The sequence below is a fragment of the Miscanthus floridulus genome, chromosome 18, assembly GCF_019320115.1.
Source record: "Miscanthus floridulus cultivar M001 chromosome 18, ASM1932011v1, whole genome shotgun sequence".
NCBI lineage: Eukaryota > Viridiplantae > Streptophyta > Magnoliopsida > Poales > Poaceae > Miscanthus > Miscanthus floridulus.
In genome coordinates, this window is record NC_089597.1 from 127,458,085 (window position 1) to 127,483,054 (window position 24,970).

At 41.6% G+C, this 24,970-nt stretch overlaps 3 protein-coding genes and 1 pseudogene across 6 annotated transcripts; 2 read left to right on the plus strand and 2 right to left on the minus strand.

Moving 5' to 3' along the window:
- Positions 1 to 4,736: 4,736 nt before the first annotated feature.
- Positions 4,737 to 10,238, plus strand: LOC136522609 (mitogen-activated protein kinase 12-like). 2 transcript variants are annotated; one of them, XM_066516417.1, is made up of 11 exons: positions 4,737 to 5,442; positions 6,391 to 6,799; positions 6,980 to 7,107; positions 7,187 to 7,246; positions 7,534 to 7,683; positions 8,151 to 8,306; positions 8,428 to 8,565; positions 8,662 to 8,735; positions 9,142 to 9,243; positions 9,322 to 9,541; positions 9,768 to 10,238. In XM_066516417.1, exons 1-11 carry the CDS (start codon positions 5,230 to 5,232, stop codon positions 9,840 to 9,842), a joined length of 1,725 nt encoding a protein of 574 aa, XP_066372514.1. In that variant the 5' UTR covers positions 4,737 to 5,229; the 3' UTR covers positions 9,843 to 10,238. The 2 variants fall into 2 exon arrangements, with proteins under 2 accessions (XP_066372514.1, XP_066372515.1); XM_066516418.1 differs by lacking the exon at positions 4,737 to 5,442 and adding an exon at positions 5,504 to 6,012.
- A 1,356-nt stretch (positions 10,239 to 11,594) lies between these two features.
- LOC136522610 (probable isoprenylcysteine alpha-carbonyl methylesterase ICMEL1) lies at positions 11,595 to 15,706 on the minus strand (annotated as a pseudogene).
- A 445-nt stretch (positions 15,707 to 16,151) lies between these two features.
- LOC136521967 (uncharacterized) lies at positions 16,152 to 17,786 on the minus strand. Of its 2 annotated transcripts, XM_066515757.1 has the most exons (5): positions 17,654 to 17,780; positions 17,452 to 17,527; positions 17,275 to 17,365; positions 16,911 to 17,178; positions 16,152 to 16,649 (listed from the first exon to the last, which is right to left on the minus strand). In XM_066515757.1, exons 3-5 carry the CDS (start codon positions 17,356 to 17,358, stop codon positions 16,462 to 16,464), a joined length of 540 nt encoding a protein of 179 aa, XP_066371854.1. In that variant the 5' UTR covers positions 17,359 to 17,365; positions 17,452 to 17,527; positions 17,654 to 17,780; the 3' UTR covers positions 16,152 to 16,461. The 2 variants fall into 2 exon arrangements, with proteins under 2 accessions (XP_066371854.1, XP_066371853.1); XM_066515756.1 differs by lacking the exon at positions 17,452 to 17,527 and having other exon boundaries at positions 17,654 to 17,786.
- A 153-nt stretch (positions 17,787 to 17,939) lies between these two features.
- On the plus strand, positions 17,940 to 24,898 carry LOC136521964 (type 2 DNA topoisomerase 6 subunit B-like). 2 transcript variants are annotated; one of them, XM_066515752.1, is made up of 12 exons: positions 17,940 to 18,188; positions 18,282 to 18,399; positions 18,511 to 18,594; positions 19,150 to 19,176; positions 19,784 to 19,892; positions 20,007 to 20,088; positions 21,039 to 21,059; positions 22,067 to 22,260; positions 22,593 to 22,734; positions 23,032 to 23,225; positions 23,365 to 23,488; positions 24,231 to 24,898. In XM_066515752.1, the coding sequence occupies exons 1-12, from the start codon at positions 17,943 to 17,945 to the stop codon at positions 24,522 to 24,524; spliced, it is 1,635 nt and encodes a 544-aa protein (XP_066371849.1). In that variant the 5' UTR covers positions 17,940 to 17,942; the 3' UTR covers positions 24,525 to 24,898. The 2 variants fall into 2 exon arrangements, with proteins under 2 accessions (XP_066371849.1, XP_066371850.1); XM_066515753.1 differs by having other exon boundaries at positions 22,593 to 22,713.
- Positions 24,899 to 24,970: the final 72 nt, after the last annotated feature.

Here is a 24,970-nt window from a genome sequence, read left to right on the forward strand (position 1 = left end):
ATGCTCACTGCACTATCGCAAAATTCGATAAAATAGTTACTGTAGCACTTTTTAGAAAAATTTATGTCACGCCACGCAAAAGCACCCATGGATTCATTCGGCTGGCCCGCGCCGCACAGCACACGCTCCACATTGCGTTAGTGCCTTCGCCACCGGACAATACTCTCAGCCTGTTCGCTCATGGGCGGATACAGAGGGTATTCCCCGTATTTCCAGGAATACCCAACTATTTTAGCACACTTCTATGTATATATGTGTATATACTTGTATATGTATATGTATATGTATATGTATATGTATAATGCCATATTTTGTAGTATTTTCACTCATTGAAGCCCAAAACAGTAAAAAACAGCCTCTCAAATTGGCTCATATTTTGTAGTATTTTCACTCATTGCAGTTAAAAACAAATGATTTTTTTTATTGACGTGGAAGTAGGAATACCCAAGTTTGGAATCCTGGCTCCGCCACTGTGTTCGCTTGTTGTCAGCCCAAACCAGCCAGCCAACAGTGTTTTTCTCTCACAATAAATCAGCATTAGCCGATCCAAACCAGCCTAGAAACCAACCAGCGAACATGCCGTCTATCTGCTCTAGAATAAAAAAATCAATTCGTAGAATCATCTTAAGTTAAACTATTTTATATTTAACCAATATCAAAGTAAAATGATAGCGACATCCATAGCATTAAATTAATATATTATAAAAATGTATACTCTATCTGTTCTAGAATAAACAAATCAAGTCAAACTATTTTATATTTATTTAACCAATTTAAAAGTAAAATAATAGTGGTATCCATAACATTAAATTAATATATTAAAAACATATACTCTATCTGTTCTAGAATAAATCAATCAATTCGTAGAATCGTCTTAAGTCTAACTATTTTATATTTAACGAATTTAAAAGTAAAATGATAGCGACATCCATAACATTAAATTAATACATTATAGAAATATATTTTATAATATCTCTAATGATTAGTGCTAATTTAATGTAATAAATATTAGAGATCTTTTCTATAAATTTAATCAAGCTTGATATATAATCTGATTTAACACCATTCTAAAAGTTAATTTAATTCAAATGCAAAGTGTACCAGGGATCAGTGCCTCAGTGAGCACCTACTAAGAAATTATACATACCATCTCTGGTTAGATAAGATTTTGGGGTTGCATAAGGTTCGTTCTTATTTCTAAGTTACACGGTACAAATGCAAACATAAGTGCCCACAAACACCTATGCATGCCTACCTTACCTCGATTGTGCACATGCAAAAACCTTATTCTTGTAATCAGCTTTGAGAGACTAAGCGAGCAGGTTGGGATCACCACACGCGTCTCGATACTAATAGACACCTCGTCTACCATTAACATAGTTATTTTGTTAAATCATAGAATAAATTTAAGAAAATGTAAGTACGCCGCCGTGGTACCGATGCCGAGTCGAAAACCTAGGTAGCTAAGATCTACAAACGGCTATCTAATCAGTTGAGCTATGCCCAACAATTCACATACGTGGTTTTATTTTCGTTGGCTGTGATGTGATTTATTTTAGTCACCCGAGGGAGTGGTTGGATTTGAGGACACCAGTCTTTTTAGTTTGAGTTTGATGAAAGGTCTCAGTAGTCACGTTACCAATTTTTCACGAAGTTGAGTCGTTGGTCAGCTAATATTAGTTTGTTATTCTTATTATACTATACTCTTTGAAACATATGTTTGTTTTTTTTCTCTCTTTTTAGATTATTTCTCAATTCATTCAGAAACAGTATAAGCATACATGCCTCGTGATTCTTGATGCACATGTTGGTGAATGTTGATGATGACCTTATTGTTAAACTATAGGAGCTACCTAGCTATCACGTAGAGTCCATACTCTTCGTAGTAGGCCATACTTGACCTTTGACGTACTGCAAAAGTGCAACCACGAAACATGTCACGTAAGGCAAAAGCACTGATGCATCAATTCATCTGGCCCTATACCGCATAGCACTTAGCACGTCGTTCCACAAATGTATTTAAATTTAATTTACATTTGCTACCGTCAGGAAAAAGAACGTACCCACAGAGTCAGCTAATAACCTTTACATAATCCTTTTAAAAGAAACCTTACATAGCAGTAAAATATACTAGTATCTCTGAAAGGTTGACGTTTCAGACAGTAATTTTGATTTGCATACGGCTCAAAAAAAAAATTGGAAGGGACGTCGCTTTTTGCTGATATGGCCTTTTTTTCTCCCTAAAGAACTGTTCTAATCTATTTAACCTTACACTGTACTCCCTCTATCCCAAAATAGAAGTCATTTTCGTTTTCCGAGAAGTCAATTTTTTTTAACTTTAACCAATTATATATAAAAGAATATTAATATTTATAATACATAATTAGTATCATTTAGATGGATCGTTGAATATACTTTCATAATAAACTTATTTGGAGATATAAATGTTGCATACATTTTCTACAATCTAGTCAAAGTTGAGAAAGTTTGACTTACACGTATCTCATAACATCCTTCTTTTTGGGACGGAGGGAGTATGAAAGGTGCAGAGAAATCACAAATAGCGAAGCACAACAATACTGTGTTTATCCATTGTTCACTCGTGCCTTTAGCAACTCCAACCAAGCTCTCAAATTTTACACCCCATATTCCTTTAGATAGAAATCGTTCATCAATATTTCATCTCCTATTTTTCACCGCATTCCTATCGATCTTCTAAATTTTCACATTGTATTGTTATGGGTCATTGGTCCCGCTTGTCAGCTTTATGGAAAGAGAAAAATGAGGAACAAGAGGAAGAATGAGGGGCTCCTACATTTGAGGGTTCATGAGAGGGCCTCATCCATCAGGAGGCAGAAATAGGGGCAAGGGCCTGTTCGGCTGGTATTAAAGTTAGCTGATAAGTTGGCTAAAGCTGTTTTGTTATGAGAGAAAAATACTGTAGATTCTAGCTGATAAGCCGGCTGATAAGTTCAAGCGAACATGCCTCATGGAGAGCTTTTTCATGTGTTTGATCTCCTAAAGTGGGATGAGAACTCGAGTAGGAGTTTGGTTCGAGTTGCTCTAAGATTTAGGAACTGTTTGATGCAACTTCTTGTGGCTTTGGCTCTGCCATCATATATATAGAACGTCGTAGCGATGCTGTAGCAAGAAGCCAGTGGAGCTACAAATCATGTCTCCGCCGGCATCTCATCTTCCGAGTTCATTTTTCGTCTCAGGAAATAAAACGATTCCTTGATACATTAGCTCTACAGTGAATAGAAGGAGGAGCCGAAGTCTTCAAGTGCAAAAAAAAGTCATACCAAACAACGCCTTACAGAGAGCCTCTTTGGCAGGGCTCCTGCAGGGGCTTCACCTCCAGCTCCTGCCGGAGCTGTGCCAAACGTCTGTTTTGTAAAGGGCTCCGCATGAGAAGTCGGTCAAGAGCCGGAGTTATTTTTTGCCTACGCAGGAGAAGCCTAAAAAACGAGCTTCGCGTGGCTCCTTGCTGTGGGTTCACGTCGTCTAGTACGAAGGAGCCGTTTTGCCAAACGTTTTCTAGAATGGTTTCAGCTCCTCCAGATGAGCTACTCCTTCAGAGGAGTCAAAGCCAGAGCCATTTTCAGATAAGCAAAAGGCCCAAAGTGGTTTCACCGGCTCCTCATATCCCGTATTTTTGCTAGATCCAAAGCCGCTACAGTGGAACAACACAACGAGGCAACAGTGTTTCTCCCTACACCGAATACGGAGTACGGAGTACATGCTTGATGTGCAACCATGAAACAGTCATGGACGCCGCACAAGCCTAATCATGCTGCCAGCCTGCCTGCCTTGTCTGATCAGTATTAGTGCTAATAATAACTCGCCGTTTTGATCCCGGCCGTCGCCCGGCCTTTGACTGCCATGTCAGATCCATCACCCATCTGGAACCAGATAGTATGCACACAGTCATGCGCTGCTAATCACGGTGGCCGTTGACCGGGCCGGGTGATTAGCACAGCAGCAGCTTCGTCTCTCGCTGTCACGCACGCATGCTCCCAAAGCCGAGATGACCCCCGCGCGGTCATGGTGCTCCGGTACGGTTTCTACGTTCGTTGCCCATTTCTACGACAGGCACCCTTCACTTCTTCAGAGCAGGCGACTGAATCCACCGCCCGCTAGCCTACCTACTCCTGCCTCTACTTTTGGCCGCTTACCCAGAAGCTATTTTGTTCGGTTTCTTTTTTTAGCCAAAACAATATTTTTCTTTCACAATAATTTAGTCAGAACAGTGTTTTTAGTCAGTTTCAGCTAAAATTCAGCAAGCCGAACGGAGCCTTTGCATGCAACGCAATTTTTTTTTTTGGAATGGTTCATGCAATTCAGTTTTCAGGAACTGACAGTTCAGGTCAAAGACCTCGACTGCGCAAGTGGTTGAGAGCGAGTGTTTTCTACACGTGCTCCACTCTGTGTCATTCATCCATGCAAGTTGACAGATCCCATGACGACGCGGTTGCCGGTTGTAGGCAGCACCGCAGCAGGTGCAGGACCCAGCGTGAGCACATGCACAACTGGTGTGGAGTACGCGATGCTAGCTTGCCTCTTGCGAGCAATGCGTGCCCAGCACATGTACGGATGTACCTGCGGAAGATCTGGTCCAGCATCGGGCTAGCAGCCGAGTGGTGCAGGTGTATTGCCACTGCTAGGATTTTTTTTCTTTTTCTAGCAGCTAGTAATTCGGTAATGGCAATTCGGCACAGCCTTTTCCAGCTCCAGATTTGCACTCCACTGTTTGCTGCGTGTGCTCCTCCTCCTCCATCAGTCTGAACGCTCATTCAGCGCATTATCAGGAGACGATAGAGAAAAGGGCAGGAAAAGGAGAGAAAAAGAAATCGTCCATCCAATCCTAACTGGTATAATAAGATCCCGTTCCTTCCCATCACGTCCATCGTTTTCCGCTCTCCATTCGACCATTCCGTTCTGCATCCGTCAATCCACTCCCCGGTCCCCACGGCGCCGACGACTCGGGCTCCCGGCTCGGGGATCCCCTCCTTGGGCTTGGACGGGAACAGCACGTCGGTCGGGGAAGGGAAGCAAGCGTCCGCGAGTAGGAACAGTAACTGACGGCAGCAAGAGAGTAGAGGAGGGACGGGACACGGGAGGAGGAGAGGAGCAGCTTACTTGGAGCCGGTGGACTGGGGGTGGTATATAGCTAGGCGAGCGGGTGGGCGGGCGGGCAGCCAATGCCGTCGGGCGCGCAGGGCTAGGAGCATGGGTGGAGGGGGCGCGATCGTCCACGGCTTCCGCCGCTGGTTCCACCGCCGGAACGGCTCCACCTCCGGCTCCAACCAGTCGTCCGCCGCCGGCGAGGGGGACGACGGCTCGTCCGATCTCGAGGTCATCGAGGACCCGGATCTCGTCAGCCTCCGCGCCATCCGCGTGCCCAAGCGCAAGATGCCGCTGCCCGTCGAGAGCCACAGGAAGGTGAGCGACTGAGTGGACCCGCTTCCGTTGCCTTGCCTTGCTTGCTTCCGTGGGTGGGGCTGGGTGGAGGGCGGGCAGACGTCTCTTGCCTTCTTCCTCGTGCTCCTTGATCCGTGGACACGGGGAATTTCTTGCCAAGATCGGATTTTTTTTTTTTGGGATTTGGTTGCTTCCGTGCTGTGCAATTTCTTGCCGTGTAGGAGTGAGCGCCTCGTTTCCTTCCGCTTATTATGCATTGGGGAGCTGTAAGGATAATGCTTTTGTATTTTCGATCTGATCCGTGCTTATCATTTTGATCGGGGCTGCTTTTATTCCGATTTCTCAACTTATATGAAATGTTCAATTCAAGCACTTGCGTGAATTCGTTTGGTCCCTATATATATGCTCCTATACTGTAGTAGTAGTACGGTGCTCTCGTCTTGCGTCGTCAACCTTCAGTTAGCTATATATATCTCGGCAATTGCTGGCATCATCCCGCGTTATACTGATCCTGAGGAACTCTTTTCCAAGTTGTCCACTTGTGTTTTTGATGATCTGACCAGCCGACCAGGGCACCGGGCTTCTAATAAGGTAGACTTGATCTGCACCTCTAGCTCCAGTTTCCCTTTGCCTGTTGCTGTTAAGGGACTCGACTAGCTCAATGAGAAAAGGTCTTGCCCTTGCGTGCGTTCCTACTGAATTTACCTGACCGAGTCTTTAGTGAAAAGGTCAATTTTTAGTAGGTTGGTCATGGCCCAGGTAAAAGATCCTAGCTTTATAAACCTGTGGATGCATGTTATGCGGCCATGTCATTTGCTTTGCTGATGAATAGTGTCGACGATACGCTACTGTTCAGTTAACCATAGGTTGTTTCAGTACAGGTATTTTGTAACCAGTCATTACTTGGATGCCTAATATTCTGTATATCTCTGGCTAACTTCAATCTGTACTTGAATCGTGATCTTACAGAACTCAGTGGAAATGGAGTTCTTCACCGAGTACGGAGAGGCAAGCCAGTACCAGATCCAAGAAGTCATTGGCAAAGGAAGCTATGGAGTAGTTGCTGCAGCCGTAGATACCCGCACCGGTGAGCGGGTTGCTATCAAGAAGATCAATGATGTGTTTGAGCACGTCTCGGATGCCACACGCATACTGCGGGAGATCAAGCTCCTTCGGTTGCTTCGTCACCCAGACATAGTTGAGATTAAGCACATCATGCTCCCTCCTTCTCGGAGGGAGTTCCAGGATATCTATGTTGTTTTTGAGCTTATGGAGTCAGATCTCCATCAAGTGATCAAGGCGAATGATGACCTCACCCCTGAACATCACCAGTTTTTCCTGTACCAACTTCTTCGTGCTCTCAAGTACATACATGCTGGTAAGTATATTAGTTAGTACCAACCACACTGTACCTATCCCATCTACCAACACAGTTTTTATATTTGTCACACTGTCGTGGGCTAATCCGCTCACGGTTATCCAGTTTATTGTTTTTTTTAGGAAAATTATCCAGGTTATTGTTATGATAATGTGCTCTTTATGGTCTATATTGGTGCAGCTAATGTATTTCATCGCGACCTAAAGCCCAAGAATATACTGGCTAACTCGGACTGCAAACTGAAAATATGTGACTTTGGACTTGCCCGTGCATCATTTAATGATGCCCCTTCAGCTATATTTTGGACAGTAAGAGTCTTGACGTTTTATGGAAGCATTCATGTTCCACTTTCCTATTTTTAATGTGCTTCTGCTTTTCTATTTGAAGGATTATGTGGCAACAAGGTGGTACCGGGCACCTGAACTATGTGGTTCCTTTTTCTCCAAAGTAATGTCTTGAGCTCTTGAATGCAATCGAAATTAATATTGTTAGACCACTATGTATGCATGTGCATCTTGAAGTTTCTAATGCATGAAGTGGTCAATTGTGTAGTGCATCATATTTCCCTTTTAGTGAATATTCTTGTAGTATACTCCTGCAATTATGTATTCTTTATATTCTTGTAGTAAACTGTGCTGAAAACTGAGGTGTAAAGTTTGTTTAGACAGGATTATGTTGCAAAAATCCTTATGTTACAGCTATCCGAATTCTGACACGTTTTAATTTATATGCAGTACACTCCTGCAATTGATATTTGGAGCATTGGGTGCATATTTGCTGAACTTCTCACTGGAAGGCCATTATTTCCTGGGAAGAATGTTGTACACCAATTAGATCTTATAACAGATCTTCTTGGAACTCCATCATCTGAGACCTTATCTCGGGTACTACATCTCAATTCTTTCTGTTTCATTTTTGCCCAAACCTCCTATTATATCATTATAGTAGCTAATGTGTTGTCTAACAAGACTAAGGGCTTGTTTGGATACAAGAGCTAATTACTAGCTTGCTAAAAATTAGCTCTAGTGCATCCAAACAAAAGAGCTAATAGATGGGCTAATTTTTTAGCCAAGTCTTCAACTAGTTGTTAGCCAACTAGCTATCCAACCATAGCTAATTTGAGCTAATTTTTAGCCCCAACTAGTAACTAGCCATGTGTATCCAAACAGACCCTAAACAAAGGATCTATGCGAATATAATATTAAAGCACCATTTTATCAACAAAGTCCATTGCAAGCCACTGAAATATTTCCTTCAGGCTCCATTTCTTTGTTTATTTTGTGATGTCTGCTCCTTCTAGAGATTTCACATGCGGAGAAAACATCCATAATGTTGTCTACGATCTTTGCAGATTCGAAATGAGAAGGCCAGGAGATACTTGAGCTGCATGCGGAAAAAATATCCCGTGCCCTTTACTCATAAATTTCGAAATGCTGATCCTTTGGCTCTTCGTCTTCTAGAGCGTTTACTTGCATTTGATCCTAAAGATCGGTCGACTGCAGAAGAGGTAAACTCAATCAGATCACGCTTTCTTTTCCTTCATTAGATTTGCTTTAACAGTTTCCATAAAAAGATGTCATATGTATATTTTGATTTTTGATACAATATATTATTTTATCTTATTTCAGGCTCTAGCTGATCCATACTTTGCATCCCTTGCTAATGTGGAACGTGAGCCATCAAGACACCCTATTTCTAAACTTGAATTTCAATTTGAAAGAAGGAAGCTGGCCAAAGATGATGTTAGAGAATTGATCTATCGAGAGGTAGGGAGCAATAGCTTTTAATATATTTTCCTGTTTGTGTAAACAAGTATAGTCACCGTGCTTGAGAATTTTTTTTTATATATAATATGCAAGCAGATTTTGGAGTATCATCCACAGATGCTGGAGGAGTACATGAAAGGTGGAGAACAGATTAGCTTCCTCTATCCAAGGTGCAGTACTACATTAGTTTTTCCTTCTAAGGTTGTACTACCATACAATAGGAATAGTTCAACATCAAACAAAGTTCACTATATACTTTGTGTTTTACTTGCATCCTAGATCCTACTCATTCTTTGTCAAGTTGCTTGTCTTTCAGTATGATCGTTCACTCAAATCTTACCTACTTTACACTTCCTCACTTTTTGCCAGGAACCTATTTTCCCACACACACACACAAAAAAAGTACAAGGATTGTTTATAGGAAACAATAATCATCCATTTTATAACATTATAAGGGTGAAATGCTGTTTTTATATCTATTGCAAGGAGTTGCTGGATTTGATAAAGCATGTATCTAGCATTATTCTTTTATCTAATAGGATTGGTATGGTTGTTAATACTACTATCTTGTTGCAGTGGAGTTGATCGGTTCAAACGGCAGTTTGCACATCTTGAGGAGCATTATAGCAAAGGAGAAAGAGGTTCTCCACTGCAAAGAAAGCATGCTTCTTTACCAAGGTACATGATTCAGGAGAAAGAGGTTCTCCACTGCACTTCTCAGTCGTGCTAAATCCTGCATGTCTTTGTGTATGACAGGGAAAGAGTGGTTGTATCGAAGGATGGTAATACTGAGCAACATATTAATGATCAGGAGATAAGTGCAGATTCTGTAGCCCGCACTACTGTGAGCCCTCCAAGGTCAGAAGAGGCTGGCATGAATGATGTGAAATCCACAAGCTTAAGCTCTCGGAGCTACCTGAAGAGTGCAAGCATAAGTGCTTCCAAGTGTGTCGTTGTCACAAATAAACACCCAGAGGTAATGCTGAACTGCCTGAATTCAACTGGTGGCAAGTAGGCAGGGTGGCAAACTTGTGCACTATCAATGTCTTTTTTTTTTAATGGCATGCACACTGTCAATATCAAGAAAGGATGTGCAAAAGGACATCTTTGATTGATTTGTTGCATGCAAGCTGTACCTTTTACTTTGTTAGCTTTAGAGATTAGGTAGTGCTTCCGCCACTCATGTTTGGTTTCTCTGTTAGGATGATGAAATCCCTGAGGAAATGGAAGACGCCGTCGATGGATTGTCTGAACAGGTCTCCAGGATGCACTCCTAGGCAGGACTGTCCAGGCAACAGCAATTTTGGCATAAGGTTTCTACCTGGTACACTGTACGCCGATGATATAGAGGACAGCCTGGGAAAACGAAACACTCTATGGTACACTGCATTGCAAGTTTGAATTTTGTGTACACCCACAGCTAGTTCGACTTTACTTGGGTAGAAGAGGAATATGCCACCGTCTGATGGTCCTTCCTTCATCATCTGTATTTCCACCGTGTCATGCCAGCATGGCGTGGCGTCTCTAGAAGCCCTGCATGGATTCATGAAGAATTCCTGAGATGTAGCACTAGTTAGTCCATGGAGGAAACAGAATGAACAATGAAGTATGGTCAGCCTGTCGACCATGGGATGCTTTCTTGCAATGGAGTCTGGACCTATGTTTGAGTTTTATTACAACGGCTTCTGCCGTACGAAGTGTCAGCAGTGTATCATCCCCTTTTTCCATTTTGAGGGGATATCACTACAGTGCACATTTTGCCTGTCAAGAAAAATATGAGTAATTTCTCCAGTCATAGGTCATAAGGAATCCGTACATGTACATCCATATTTGTCTTCTTAGTTAAAAAATTACAAATACTAGTCAGTCGTGGTTTGTCCTGAATAACCAACCTTCGGGTTCTGAACTTCCTTGGGTAACACCTTATACACTTCCAGGCGAAGGTAACGATTAACTATCGGAAGTCGAAACAATGACCCCTTGATGCATTTATACACAGGCATATTTTTATGAAATGAACTGCGAATAGCCCTCTCGTTACTCAGTTCGACACGTATTAATCGTACCACGTGAGCTCCGGAACCTTTGGCTAGTCATCTGTATTATCTCGAGGAACATATGTTCAAATTTTTTTTTTGGAATCCCACACATTTTGAATGATCGGTAAACATTCCTTTTGCACACAAAGGAAAACAGAGGTTTAAAAGATTTTTTTTTTTGGAATCCCACAAAAATCTCTCTCCTCTTCTCTTCGCTTCTCTACTCTCTCTCTCCCTACAACAAAAACATACGGAGTGATATTTTGTAAAAAAAAAAACATCCGGAGTGATATCGTGTACCCGACTCCATTCGATTCACCCCGCGGCCAATGTTTCCCTGATGCTACCCATGGTTCACTTTCTTGCAGTACTGTAATCTGTAGGTTTAATCTGAACATTTTAACAGAGTATTACCACGGTCAGATCATTTTTTTTAGAAATCAATGCACGCCACCGCCTCCACGACTGCCACGCTAATCACAAGCTTCTCCCTTTCTTCTCCAATGGACGCCCCCGTCGCCAGCACCACCCAACTGCCCTCCACTTTAGCCTCCACCACCGCCCGGCGGGTGGCGCCCCTGCAGCCCCACCCTCCGCCTTCGTCTCGACCACCACCGCCACCGGTCCGGCGTCCTCTCCAAAAGCTTCCTTCTAAGCCTAGACAGCATGGTAAATCTCCAAAACCCCAAACCCTAACGGTGCAGCCTTCTTCTCTGGCGGCGGCGATAGCAGGTGAGTTCGTCTGCATTTTTTTTTTTTTTGCTTCTAGTGTGTGCACACCGAAGCATGTCCGCACGTGTGTGCGGAAACAAGCATTTGGGTAGATAGAAAGATGACCGAATAATTTAATAAACCTGCAATAACATGGATATTATATACTTGCAATCAAAGGTGTTAGTGCATAGATGTCATAAGCTATATTATTTTGGACGACGGTTTTTGAAAGCAGTGAGTGAGTAAACAAGGGTCACAAGGTGTTTAAAACCTGTAGACAAGTGAACGATCGCAGGATCCATTTCATGACCTGAGTAGCTAATCAGGGAGCGACACAATTTTCATGACCCTTTTCTCAGAAGAAAGAATATTCCCGATCGCAGGATCCATTTCGCGTCAGATTGCATTCCCCTAATGTACATAATCTTACAGTTCCATCTGGTTACTATCGCAATCAAACTAGCGGCTTCAGAAAGGGCTTACTTTCCCAGCAAGCTTCAGCATGAACTCAGGAACAAGACGCCTTGCAACAGGCACGACGAGGTGCTGGGCAGACACGTCTGGATCTTCACTGTGTATCACACCGGCGATCTCTTCGAGCATTTTATCTCTGCCACCCCGAAGAGGATCCTGTGCATAACATTAATTAATTACTGAAAAACAATTTTATGTTTGATGAATTGATATATCACTTGGGACAAGAAAAAGGAGGGTCTTCCACAAGACTGAGCTTTGTTCAAAATTATTATTGAGTCAGAAAATAAAGAAAACCCAAATAGCACTTTTGGTACAATGACTACCTGAAGGAACAAATCAGTATGTGTCTTCCCTTCGTACAGAAATAAATCTGCTTTTGCACCTTGCTGTTGTAAAGCATCAATGAACGCTTGGCTGCATTTTTGGATTAGTCATCAAATAAGTATAGTGTTTCTACAACCTTGTGAAGAAGGTTTACATATTAAAGTAATTCCAAACAATAAACTGAAAAGCACATTAAAGTGGGCCAAACATAAGAAATAAGAGGTAACCAATAAATTGTCCTCTGTATCTACTGCTTGAGCACACAGATATTGTCTTTTTTATTTTCTTTAATATCCTAACAGTACCGGGAATCATATAAAACAGCAAGAATATGGATTTACCATGCACCCTATGTTAAATATAAAATTTGTGACACACCTTTCAACTGAAGGTATTGAATAATCACTTGTCCCATGGAAAAGGATGATACGAGGCAATAAAGAAACTGCAGACCTAGCAGATGATTGCATAATCATCACTTGTGGAGAGAATTTCTGGAGTGATTCTTCACCTTCCATAATACTGGAAAAATATGATCAAAATAAAGTCACAATACACTCACAGGATCACAATTTTATATAGAAGACATGAACAAATACTAGCAGTGAACCTGAGAAAGATGGACCGGTAAAGGCCACGTCTATGGAAATGATCAACCAAATTAAGGAGGTTGTACCTGTAGAGATCATACACAAAAGTTCAAGCCCGTTCCAATTGATCCATTTCCCCCACAAATAAATGCTTAAGTACAGTGCTACTCCCTCCATCCCTTTTTAACTGTCGTTCTCATTTCCCGAGAAGTCAAACATACTCAACTTTGACCAAATATACACAATAAAATATTAATATTTACGGTACATAATGAGTATCATTAGATAGATCGTTGAATATATTTTCATAATAAACTTATTTAGAGATACAAATGTTGCTTAATTTTTCTACCAACCTAGTCAAACTTAAGAAAGTTTGATCAGCACGAATACCATAGCGACACTTAAAAAGGGACAAAGGGTGTAAAAGGGTCCATAATTTATGCTGTCTTTCGAAACTTGATTGATACCTAAACACAGTATAGAAGGTTCTTATAAGTTGTCATCCCACTCACTACTGCAAAGGCTAAATTCATCAACTGAATCTAGAGTAGTCAAATAATCTCTCCACTCGGCAACGACATATATATTGCAGCCAGAAACCTACTCTAATTGGCAGAGCTGCGAATATTAGAGAAAAAAAGTAGTGATACTATGCATAAATTCAAATAGAAAAAACCATATAGTTTTTTTTCTGTAATCTATATACTATTCAAAGAGACATGAATGTTTTACCCGCCAGAAATACCAAAGTAAGCTTTTAGCTGTGATACACTCCAAGAGGAAGTATCTCCTTCACCACATTCTCTAATGGCCTGATTTAAGAGAGCACATGCAGCAATATGTGCACCAGCTGATTGTCCAACAAGATATATCCTGAATATGTAAGAACAGAAGTACTTTAAATATGTTATCTCAGGACAGAGGTCTATACTTTTTCATTCAGTTTTTTTTATACACTGCACATTTCTTTGAGGAAGATAAATATTTTGGAAAAAACAAGAACGAACTATTTCAGTTTTGTGATAGTAACCAAATATGTACACAAGGGTAGGTTATAAACCTGCTAGGATCACCTCCATAACTTGCTATATTCTTGCAGACAAAAGCTATTCCTTGAGAAGCATCTTCTACCATGTCACCAATAGTCCCCTGAGGAAAGTTTCTGAAAACAAAGCATTTACATCCTCAGTGACTATGGCCTGAATGATTATGCTGCTTTGCATAGGAAATACATTCAGAGTACCTGTAATCAATGCATGCAACTATGATGCCTCTTTCTGCTAAGCGTCTGCCTAAAAGGGCTCCCCACCCTTTGTACCTGAGAAATATATAATTTGATATGCAGAGTCATTGAATCAAGACAGAATCAAACTTTGCAATAGCAAGAATATCAAAAAATGGTTGGGGGGTTCAAGATAGTACATACTTCCACTCACCCTATGATCCACGCTCCACCAGTCACAAATGCCACAACTGGCTTTAACCCTGTCGTACTAGTGGGCATATACAGGTCCAGTCTGCAATAAAACTTACCAAATGATTTATCAAGTAGAAATATTAATTACATGGTAGTAGAATCAAATGAAGTACCTGTTTCTTGGCTGATCTCCATATACAACACTTCTATGAACTTGGCTAGAGAAGAAATAATAATATACAACTGGAGTAGAGCAAAATCCATTAAGATAGTAGCACAGTCAGTTGCATTGTATGAGTTCAATTGAACAAGCTATATCACCCACGCTTTTTCAAGAACAAAAATGAACCAAATACACAGATAATAAAACAATGACAAACCTCGAGCAACACCAACCTTGAATAAAACCTGGCATCAGCAAGAGGGTATAACAGCAGAGGGCTAGGAACTGCCGGATCCATCTGTAGCCTATCCTGCATAAATTTAACATGTTATTAACCGAAAAAAGCATGTAGTCTCTCTCATAAAAGGCCGTCTGAACACACTTCCAATCAAAATTATCTAGGAAATATCAGATTTGATGCTAAATATGGCATGTCACACAAATTGTCCATTTTTCCAACATTCTTTCCGCGCAGACAAATTTGCAAATATCATCGAGCACGTAGGTGTACCAGGACTCCAGGAGAGAGCAAAGCACAAGTGAAATTGTGCAAGTTGTAGAGGTCGCAATAAACAAGCAAATAGCACATCGCACAACAAAGCAAAGCGCAATTAGCAGCCAGAGAAGCGGAGTTGAGCGCAATTAGCAGCCAAAGAAGCGGAGTTTATGCGTACCCGAGGTAGCGGAGGAGGATCAGAGTGAGCCTTGTGAGGAGGAAGGTCTCGGCGGCGGCCCGGCCGACTTCGCGGCGGAAGGAGCCGCTGCGCTGCGCGAACCGCCCGCACGCCGGCCGGCGCCGCACGCCCGCATCGGGGAGGAGCGGCGCATCCTCCGCCGGGGGTGACGCAGCAGCGGATGACGGGGACGGCGGCGGGGTTTCCTCCCCCGCCTTGCTCGTATGGGAGGTCCGCGCGGCGAGCTCCACCTTCATCGCGGTGACGAGAGACTCCCGAGGCGGGGCTTCTCCGTGATGCGGATATTCTGATCGGAACCGGTACAAAGCTGGGAGAGCGACGGCTTCTTGTGGCCAGGCAGCAGCTCCGCCGGCCACCGAGGTGGAACCGCGCTGCGGCCCGCGGCAACGCCTCCGCGAGCGAGGGCACAGAGGCGTATGACGGTTCCGGTGCGGCGGTGCGGCGGTGCTCCGGCGGACGGCGGACAGGAAGAGGCGATTCTGCGACCAGAACGCTGACACGTGGGCCCTGCATGTCCCACCCCACATGTCAGGGAGATAAAATTTCCCAAAAGATACCTCCCAGTAAGTCGACCTGGTCGGTACTTTTAGATTCACCGGCCCGGCCCGGCCCATATGACGTCCGGTCACGTCTATTCGGCCTTGCATCCATGCACTATTTGGGGAGTTGGACCTGCTATGGCATCTCTGTAATTTTGTTTTCAAATTCCTGTGTTTTGCTTGTGAAAATTCTATACGGCTCCTGTTTGTGAAAATTCTATACGGCTCCTGTAAAATTACTGCTGGGCCTGCTATTCCATATCTACTTTGAAACATGATTTTTTTTTTCAATTCCTGCGAATTTTCCATACAATGATTCCTGTAAAATTACTATGTTCGGCCTAAACGAACACTCCCGCGGAGACATGTCAGCTGCATTTCTACGATTTTCAGTAGCTGAATGGATAAATTTGCACCCACTGAGAGTGAGACTCAAATTGCAAGTGTTTTTTTTTTATCAGATAGACATTGAAGTCTTGCCACCCACCTTCATTTCAGTTTGAAAAATGACCGCTACAGAATCGAGAACCTTTGCCCACACCCAGCCCATCATCAAGGATTCGCCAACACGAACTACACAGACTGCGCCACAGTCTCATGGCAAATAAGAATACACAACCCAACATCAATTCAGAGCAAATTTCCACTAGTGTTAACAACCGTGCAAAGTTTTGTTTCACACAAAAGCAAAGAAAATCTATACATACAGCCTTGTTCAGTTTGGTGTGGATTGAAGGTACGGTTGGCTGGTTCGTATCGTTGCTGGTTCGTGAAGAAGTACTGCTGGCTGGTTTGCGTGAGAGAAAAATACTGTTCCGGCTGGAAATTTACGATCGTTTACGACAAGCTACAGCCAAACGAACAGGCAGGTCAATCCTAATTGAACAAACACCGGATATCCAAGAAAGATATACTACGGCTGAACAGTTGACGACTCAACCCAACTGGTACTTCACCTCCCCTCCCTCCCGTGTCGATTTAGTTGTGTCCGTAAGGCTGACCAAAGATTTCACAGTGTCAACACCGAATTTGCCTGCTAGGGCGCCTTTCTCGGCAATCACAAGCGATTTCTCCTTGACAAAGCTTTGCAGTTTCTTGGTATCCAAATCCAGGCGTTCTTGGTCTACACCAATCACAAAATGAAATAAGCAATTGTTAGCTCGTCATCTGTATTATCTCAAGGAACTGCCTTAATATAAATAGTTGGGCGAAATTGCTACACAAGCTTCCTTTTGCCGAGAAAGGAAAACAGAGGTTTCAACAGATTTTTGTTGGAATCTTACAAAAATGAAGGACTCTACATCATTAATATTTTTTTTTTGAAAAAAACATCACTAATAATTTGAAATGCACTGATTATTACGGGCAAGGTTCTGGAGCATACCTTTTTCCACAACAGTGTGTGCGACATGAAATGGAACACGGGCAAAAATATCTGATCCAGGAAACATTAGCCAAGTATGTTCCTTGGGGTCATGATCTCCACACGTTGGGCATATCTCCTTTATCAGCTGCTTGCCAGAACTTCCTTCCATCTCTTTCATTATGACCTCAAAGGGAGATGGCACGCTAGTCTTGGTTGTCCTAGCTTGTTTCCGGAGGGCCGTCAGCGCCTCCCTGTTACCATTTCTTATCTTATCATTTTCCACCAACTGATAGTAACAGAGATTAACAAATCAGAAGAGTGATACTGAGACTGTCGTCTGGTATGAACAAGGCAAGCCAATAGCAAATTAACATATATGAACCTGATGCCTAGCCAGAAGGACCTTTTCTGCATCAGTCTCAATATCAACCAGAGCCTCTTGAAGCTGCTTAATATTGGGATCCATTATAGAGCTGAAAACAATTATGTCAATCGTTTTTCTTTTATTATGCCAGTAAATTACCTAACAAGAACACAACAATCCTCATATTGTACATACACTGGTATAAAATCTTAAAGTGGCATACACAATCTTTCAAGTGTCTTCTATGATCGAAGGAAAACAGTTCTGAAACCTGAGACAGTACAGAAAAATGGTCGCACAAAAGTAGCACACCATCCATGTGAGGTAGCAGCAGAATTCTCCCCGATCGCATCGACTAATGACTACATTTGCTCCTGCCTCCTGGAGGCAGACGTACCTGTTGTTCACCAGCTCGTCTTCCTTTTGCCAGTCCAATCCGCCTGGCTCACCAAGAAACGAACGCCGCCACGGAAGAAGGATGCGCGACGGCCCGACAGCGTGGAGCGCCGCCTGCAGGCTCCAGCAACCCCGTCGCGTTCACTTGGAGCGAATCTAGGGTTCCAGAGGGAGGGGAAAATTGCATTGGGGGACTTGGGCCACTGGGCTAAACGTACCTCTCGGTTGGATTGGAGCAGAAGATCCAGCCGCCGAGCTCGCCAGCGCCAAATGGACTGGGCCGACCTTCCATGCATTGGGCTTTACTCTCGGCCGAAATTCGTTCAGACGTTCACGGCCCATCTTGGTTGTCCGTCCCCTCCCCTCGGAAGGAGCGGCGAGGTTGGGGCGCGCCGAGACGGCGGAATTCCGGCGACCGGCTTAACGATCCGCAGCTTTCTCTTCGGAAACTGCTCCGCCAGCCGAAGCACCCGGGGTTCTCCCTCAACCTCACCATGGCGTACACCTCCTCTCCCCACCGGAAGTTGCTCCACTCCGTAAACCTCTCTCTGCCCCGCTAAACCCCTCCCATTTCCGATCCCAATTCCAGATTACACCTCCTAACAATTTTTTCCGCGCCTCTGTTTCAGCTGGTGTACTGGGCGGTGCAGCGCTGCCGGATGTCGGAGTCGCCGTGCCGGCTCACGGTCTCCCTCAAGCGTCCTGCCGAACCCGCCACCGCCAGCTCCTCGCCGCTGCGCGTCTCCGGTAACGTAGCCTGCGGCGGCGCTCCATCCTTAATTCCGATTATTACGTCCCGAGGAGCGTCGCGCCCTCAAGAATTAGTTTACCGCTTAAATATTTGGTGAACTGTTGCAGTTTCGGACACTGGGGTGGGGAGCAAACTGGAGGAGTTCCTGGAGCTAGACGCCCTGGCGCGTGAGACTCCCGTGGAGAAATGGGGTATGAATGTATGATCAATGTGATGCCTTAAAAAGTTGTTCCGATGTTTGGAATAGTCTCTAGTTACTAGTAGGAAGTTGGGTTTGTGGTGTGGATGTATGTCCAAACCACCCAGGTTAAGTCCTTGTCGAGGCAAATTTGGTCGCCCCGTTTTCTTCTTAATATAAAGACACCTAGTTCCTCTTAGATTGGTCTAGTTTTTTTTTATATTTTTTTAAATGAATAAGTAATGTCACCATTAAGTTTTCTCCACAATCAACATCTCTGTTACAGTATGCTAGAGAATGGAGACCGCCTAAGAGACGTGGATGTGATTAGTGATTATGTCATTGGCATTTGTTTGTAATAACGTTAATACATCTGGAAGTAAATATTGTCCGATGGTAAGGTGGTCAAATGTTCTTCACTGACACTTTCCTTCACGGTCATAGTTTTAAGTGAGTCTTCAGATGGAGTACCAACTTTGGTGTGACAATCACTTGGGAAACAGAAATGGAATAGTTCTTGTTTTTTGTTCATCTTCCTCTGTCTTATGTGGTTTCTATCTGCTTGCAGATGGCACACTCTTAATCACAACTACTGGTATGTTCTCTGTTTCACTGCATGATATAGTTTAGTGTTCTGTTTGTGTTATGAATATCAGTTGATGTGAAGAACTGTACTAGGAGTTTGTTAATTTTAGCTATTCTAAATTGCTTGGTTGGTTGTGAAAACTGTGGAACTTGATAGCAATGGTAACAAACACATAAATGCGAATCCTACAAAGATGGGAGCATTCTATGATCAGACTCTCATCATTATTCTCTGAAATTCGCTCTTACCTTGATTTTCTCACTACTTTCATTTGTTATTCATGCTTCCTTTTTCTCTTAATCTGTTTTCTTCCTTTGCGATGTAGTTTCCTTTACAGTTTCTCTTAATTTGCGAGTGCTAAACCCCAAAACAAAGAATTATACAGTAGAGGAGTACATCAAAGTTTTCTGCTACCTTCTTATATCTATTTAGATGACTGAGCTATTAGCAGTTTAGCACGCTTTTCTTGGGTGTACAAGTTGGTACCATAATCTCTATCAATTGCAAATACAATGCATGCAAAAGGCAAAATATATCTGAGAAGGTTGTTTTTATTTCATTTGTGATATTATGAATACAGTCAATGATAATTTCTTGCCTATATACTATTCTGTAGGAATCAATGATGAAGCCATTTATCGTTATCGAATTAATCTTCAAGAAGAGATATCAAGTGCAAGATTCAGCAAGCTGGCTACCACATACAAAAATCATGCACGATTCAGGTACCTGTCTGTTAGTTTACAACAACAACAAAGCCTTAGGTACCTGTCTGTTAGTTTGATTTCACCAAATGAATACCTTGATTGATTAAATCATGGATATGTTTCTCAACACAGTGGAACTGAAGTCTGCCTATGTCTCTCAAATGATGCTGACGTTGATGATCTTATATTATGGTTGGTTGGCTTCTTCAGAAAGGTTTCATTTTGCCATATCTATTTACCTGCTTAACCTTAGCAAAAAGGCCAAAAGCATGGTCAGAATTTCTAATGTTAGCTATTGAAACCAGCTTTTCTACGACTTGTGTCATCTTCCATCAGGATTTGTTTGCCAAACATCTGGAAGTATCACATTGTTTCATCTTTTTGATGTGCTAATACTTAGACTAGAAAGTGCATGTCTAGAGGCTAAGTAAAGTTTGTTCATTACAAAATCATCTGTTAACATTGACTGAAAGAGGGAAAATAGTTTGATGCCTGTTTTCAAATTATGAGATGTTAGTTTTCCACTGCAAAATAATCTGTTTGCATCACCTTTCACCTAGAAAAAAGGTACTTATTGTTTCTAAATTGGGCACTACAAAAATAAATGGTGAATCTAGAGAATTTTAAGTTGATTAAAAATGTGTGATGATACCATCAAGATCAACTGACACCATCAGTGCTATCCCCCTTCTTCCAAATAGATCATCCAACAGTTTTTTAACAACAACAACAACAACAACAACAACAAAGCCTTTAAGTCCCAAACAAGTTGGGGTAGGCTAGAGTTGAAACCCAGCAGAAGCAATATCCAACAGTTTTTTTTAAACCCATGTTAAATCCTAGTTAATAACTCTTCTTACATATCCTTATCCTTCATTCCATCTACCCAGGAACAATGCTTTATATGAACTAATTTAGTTTTTAACCTTTAATCAATGAGCAGCTGTCTCCAGACACGGGGAATCAATGAAAACTATATCAACATGTGTCTCAACATATCAGTATTAGAATCCTATTAATGATCTTATGGTAGAGATCTGTGGCATTTATTGGCAAATACGGTAGAATTAAGTGTCAATTTCGCACAGTTAAGCATGTCCCTTTTGTGTTGTTGGCTCCAATATTGTCTGAGTTGATTTTTTTTTTCTTTCTTAACCTATGCAGATACAAGTGATAAGAGCAGCAGTAAGTATATCTGAACTGTTATCTTTCCTCAAGTTGGAAGTGTAGTATTTTGCATTCTTTCATTTTCAATGCTCCTTTGCAGCTTAAATGGCTCATTGTCTACTCTAATGTGATCTCAGATTTTTCTTATTCTTAATCCCTTCAGTCTTTAGTTGTTGCATCTTTGACTCACATACTTTTCTGCTAAAAAAAGACTAATACATTAGCATTAACAGTGCTGTTTTATGGATGTGTATTATCTTATGTTTTTCTTTCTTATTCAAAGGGCTAAGTTAGTTTAGTTGCCTTCTAGCATATTCATCTTACTTTGCCTTTGTATTGGTTGATCAAACAATAGTAAATTTAATGCCATCCAGACCTTAAAAATATCAAACGCACAGATTTCCTTATACCTATTCACTTTGTGAGGCTTAGTTTTATTACAGTTCTTTATGCGTTTGTACTTTTAGGTATGGTTCATTATTTTTTGGTAGTAAGTAGGATATGGTATTTGTACGGGTATGTCATTGTCTACTCTAATGTGATCTCAGATTTTACTTATTATTTTTTGGTAGTCAGTGTTTATGCTGCAATGGCAAAACAACACGATCCTAGAAGTTGAAACCTCCTACATATGAAAGAACATGAATACATTTAGACTACAACATATGTTTGATATTGTCGATGGCTGGAGATAGTTGATCAGAAGTTCATTGGCCATGGATATATTAGTAACAAGTGTCTTGGAAAAAAAGGTTAGTAATAGACTAATAGGTGTATATATGTCCTTGAGCTGATTAACTGAAACAAAAAACATAACAGGTCTAAAAGTGATTATCATTTTTCAGCAGTCGATCACATTACGTTTAGTGTGAGTATGACATTTAACTTGAATTGGTTGTGGCATATTTTCAGTTTTGCTTGTTGAGTATCAAGGACGCATGTAACTTGATAATCTCTGTTTTGCCTCCTTTTTTTTCTTAGGCTGACAACTTAAGTTCCTGTTTGGCTGTTTATTTTGTACTTAGAATTTAGCATGTGAGCTCTTTGTTGAGCAAACAGGCAATGCTGATTCCAGAAATGTCTGTCTAACACAAGATTCTGATGATGTGCATCATTCTGTTACGGCATCAAGTATTGACCAGCTAGTTTCTGGTCTTAAAGACTACACACTCTTCCATGGAAACACTTGCGACAAGTGTGGTGCGTGCTCATTGAATAGGTAAAATAACGTTTCCATCATGGCTGTCTTACATTTTTTTTATCATACTACTACGCTGCTAAGATAATTTTACTGAAATTGCTAATATATGCTCCGAAATATTCATCCTAATCGCCCAACTCCATTCTCTCTCGGCCTTTCTGGCATGTGTGTGCTAAGCTCTTATGTCCAAACTTTTATGTAGTGTGGTCTGTTGTCGCTATATTCGCCCATTGGCATGCTAATAAACACTTGTGTATCATCTAATTATTGTCCTATGCATCCTCACGACAGGATGTTGTGCTGCCATAACATGATTAGTAAGTTTTACTTTTTCTTCCTTCTTACTTCAGAGATCTTCTAAAGATTGGAACTGGAGCAGCAAACCATGTAGACAGAAGAAAATCTAAAGGACTGCATGTTGAAGTAGTCATAGTGATTGCACACACGGCATCTGATTCGACTTGTTGTATGGTAAATTGCCCATCCACACAGGTTTGAACCACAAAGTTTTCAGCTATACATTTTCATTTCCTGAATAGTTGTTCTTCTAGGGCCTAGCGCATGGCTGGGTACCAAATTCAGGTTGAAGGCGGCACATTCCCCATGCCAAGACAATTTTATTATGCTTTGACAATGGAAAATGACTTGTTCATTTGACTTATAACTTGCTTACTAACAATATAAGAACTCATGAGACACATTCTTTCTCGTGTCCAGTGATATTAGAGGAGTTAAGCACGATTCTACTGAGCTGATAGTTTATGCCATTGTTGGGTGCAACAATTGCAGGTTTTGTACTTTGAAGATTTTGTACCTTGTCAGATATCGCAGTCCTCTTTTGATGTGTTGATGAGCACAGATTGGCAAAGCTATGGTTTCAAGTTAAAAGGAGGTTTGATGGGTGATGAAGGAAATGCTGTTCTTGAGTGGGATAACATGACATTTGCTCGTATTGATATTGCCATTCACACTTACCATGAATGATATCCAGTTTCCACACTGTGCACTGCATACTCTTTTTGTTTTTGGACATTCACAAGCTTCTTTTTTTTGTTTCAATGAAAGCCTCAATGTATATATAGAAGGTGGATTTTCTGTCTATCCTTGACTTTCTCTAGCCACTGCTATGCAAGAACGGCAGGGATCTCAACAAGACAGATACCTTGTGAGGAAGGCACTCAAATCTGCTCTATCTCACTTGAAAGCAGATCATGCAGGAGATTTTCTTAGTTGCCATGGCCAGAGGGTATGAGCCTTCTACATACGTTTTAGTTTTTCAGTACTATTAACTAACTTATTCAGTATGTTTTTCTTTTGGACTGAAGAAATTGCGTTGCTATTTGGGTAGAAGCTAAGGCTAAAATGCCTACTATTTATTAACTCAGGACAATTTGTCTTATTCTATCAACTACGCTGCAAATGGACTCCTATTTATTAGAGTTAGTAGATAGAAAAATAAGCTAAGCATGACATGATATTAAGCACCATATGTTCTATCATTAAAAGAGTACCATAAGGTGTAGTACATGTTCAGATGTACAACTTCAGCAGTTTTCCTACACCTTTCCACGTTTGCAACTTTGCATATCATAGTCTTTAATAAGAGGTTTTAAGCTTTCAAATGTCTCAGCCGACACTTGCACCCCATTAATTCCTAACTTTGTTGTGAATTCTGTCAGACACTTTCATTCAAAACTGCCAAGCGTGAATTCCAGTTCTGTGCATTTTGGGCTGCTTGAGCCCTGTATTATTATAGAGCTGCAGCTTCCTAGGCTCAAACTACACTCTTGGAGTATTCTCTATCGCTAGGTCACATGAATTTCTGGTTGGTTTTCAACTGGTCATGACTCATGATCTTAAACATGTCTATTGAGCTCAATGTTTGTAGCTGTTTAGGGCACTATATGGGATTGTTAGGTGCATTTTTTTCTTGTTGATCCTATTCTTATGATGGCAACTAACGCATCCTGTTCATTATGTCATTTCAGGTTCGTGAATATGTTCCTGACCTTGCAGAATCAATCGCTGGGCTGATCTTGTCGTCCACCGATGAAGAGTTCCAAGATGAATGCATTGCGCTTCTTGGGCTAGGCTCGGAACAGGACATCTCGGAAGGAGCAGTTCAATCGTCGATCTCTGAGAAGATGATCCGTATCATAGAGATGAATGACACCAAGGAGAATGCAGAGGACAACGTGCCGTATCTGTTCGAGTGCGAGAAGCTGGATGAAGATAGCGAGCTGGACGAAGATGGAGATGAAAACATGGCTTTCGATTTCTAGCACTGTTTCAGTAGTAGCCCACACTCTAGTAAATCCGCTCGCTGAACTAGAGGCTGTTTAAGTAGGAGTTAGCGTGGCTGCTATGTCAATATTTAGAAAATGTAAACATAAAAAAATATTTAGAAAGTGTAATTGCAGAAATTGGATAATTAAACGGACTATAATTGCAGCATTTCGAGAATTTTTAGGTAAGTAGAGATCACGGCCTGAGTAAAATTTTTGTAAGCTACTCATATTTTCACTAGTAGAGATCTTTATGTTTTGAGTAAGCATATTATTTCGTTATCTTGTAATATCTTTTCACAAACCCATTTTTATCAGACTAGTGCGGTTTTCTTTTTTTTATTTGTTTGTGAAAAGCAAAAGTGTGGTTTTCGTGAAATGGGGAAAAATAATTCTATAACACTTTATAAATACTCCTATAAAAGATGTTTGTTGTTGAGGAA

What these genes read in the sequence shown, in the direction of transcription:
- LOC136522609 (XM_066516417.1), top strand. Translation starts at nt 5,230, where the DNA reads ATGGGTGGAGGGGGCGCGATCGTCCACGGCTTCCGCCGCTGGTTCCAC. An exon ending in CTTCAGCTATATTTTGGACA is followed by an intron (nt 7,108 to 7,186) that starts GTAAGAGTCTTG and finishes TTCTATTTGAAG; the next exon opens with GATTATGTGGCAACAAGGTG. An exon ending in GAGAATTGATCTATCGAGAG is followed by an intron (nt 8,566 to 8,661) that starts GTAGGGAGCAAT and finishes ATATGCAAGCAG; the next exon opens with ATTTTGGAGTATCATCCACA.
- LOC136521967 (XM_066515756.1), bottom strand. Translation starts at nt 17,358, where the DNA reads ATGGATCCCAATATTAAGCAGCTTCAAGAGGCTCTGGTTGATATTGAG. An exon ending in TCCTTCTGGCTAGGCATCAG is followed by an intron (nt 17,179 to 17,274) that starts GTTCATATATGT and finishes TGTTACTATCAG; the next exon opens with TTGGTGGAAAATGATAAGAT. An exon ending in ACACACTGTTGTGGAAAAAG is followed by an intron (nt 16,650 to 16,910) that starts GTATGCTCCAGA and finishes TGATTGGTGTAG; the next exon opens with ACCAAGAACGCCTGGATTTG.
- LOC136521964 (XM_066515752.1), top strand. Translation starts at nt 17,943, where the DNA reads ATGCATTGGGCTTTACTCTCGGCCGAAATTCGTTCAGACGTTCACGGC. An exon ending in ACCGGAAGTTGCTCCACTCC is followed by an intron (nt 18,189 to 18,281) that starts GTAAACCTCTCT and finishes CCTCTGTTTCAG; the next exon opens with CTGGTGTACTGGGCGGTGCA. An exon ending in CTCGCCGCTGCGCGTCTCCG is followed by an intron (nt 18,400 to 18,510) that starts GTAACGTAGCCT and finishes GAACTGTTGCAG; the next exon opens with TTTCGGACACTGGGGTGGGG.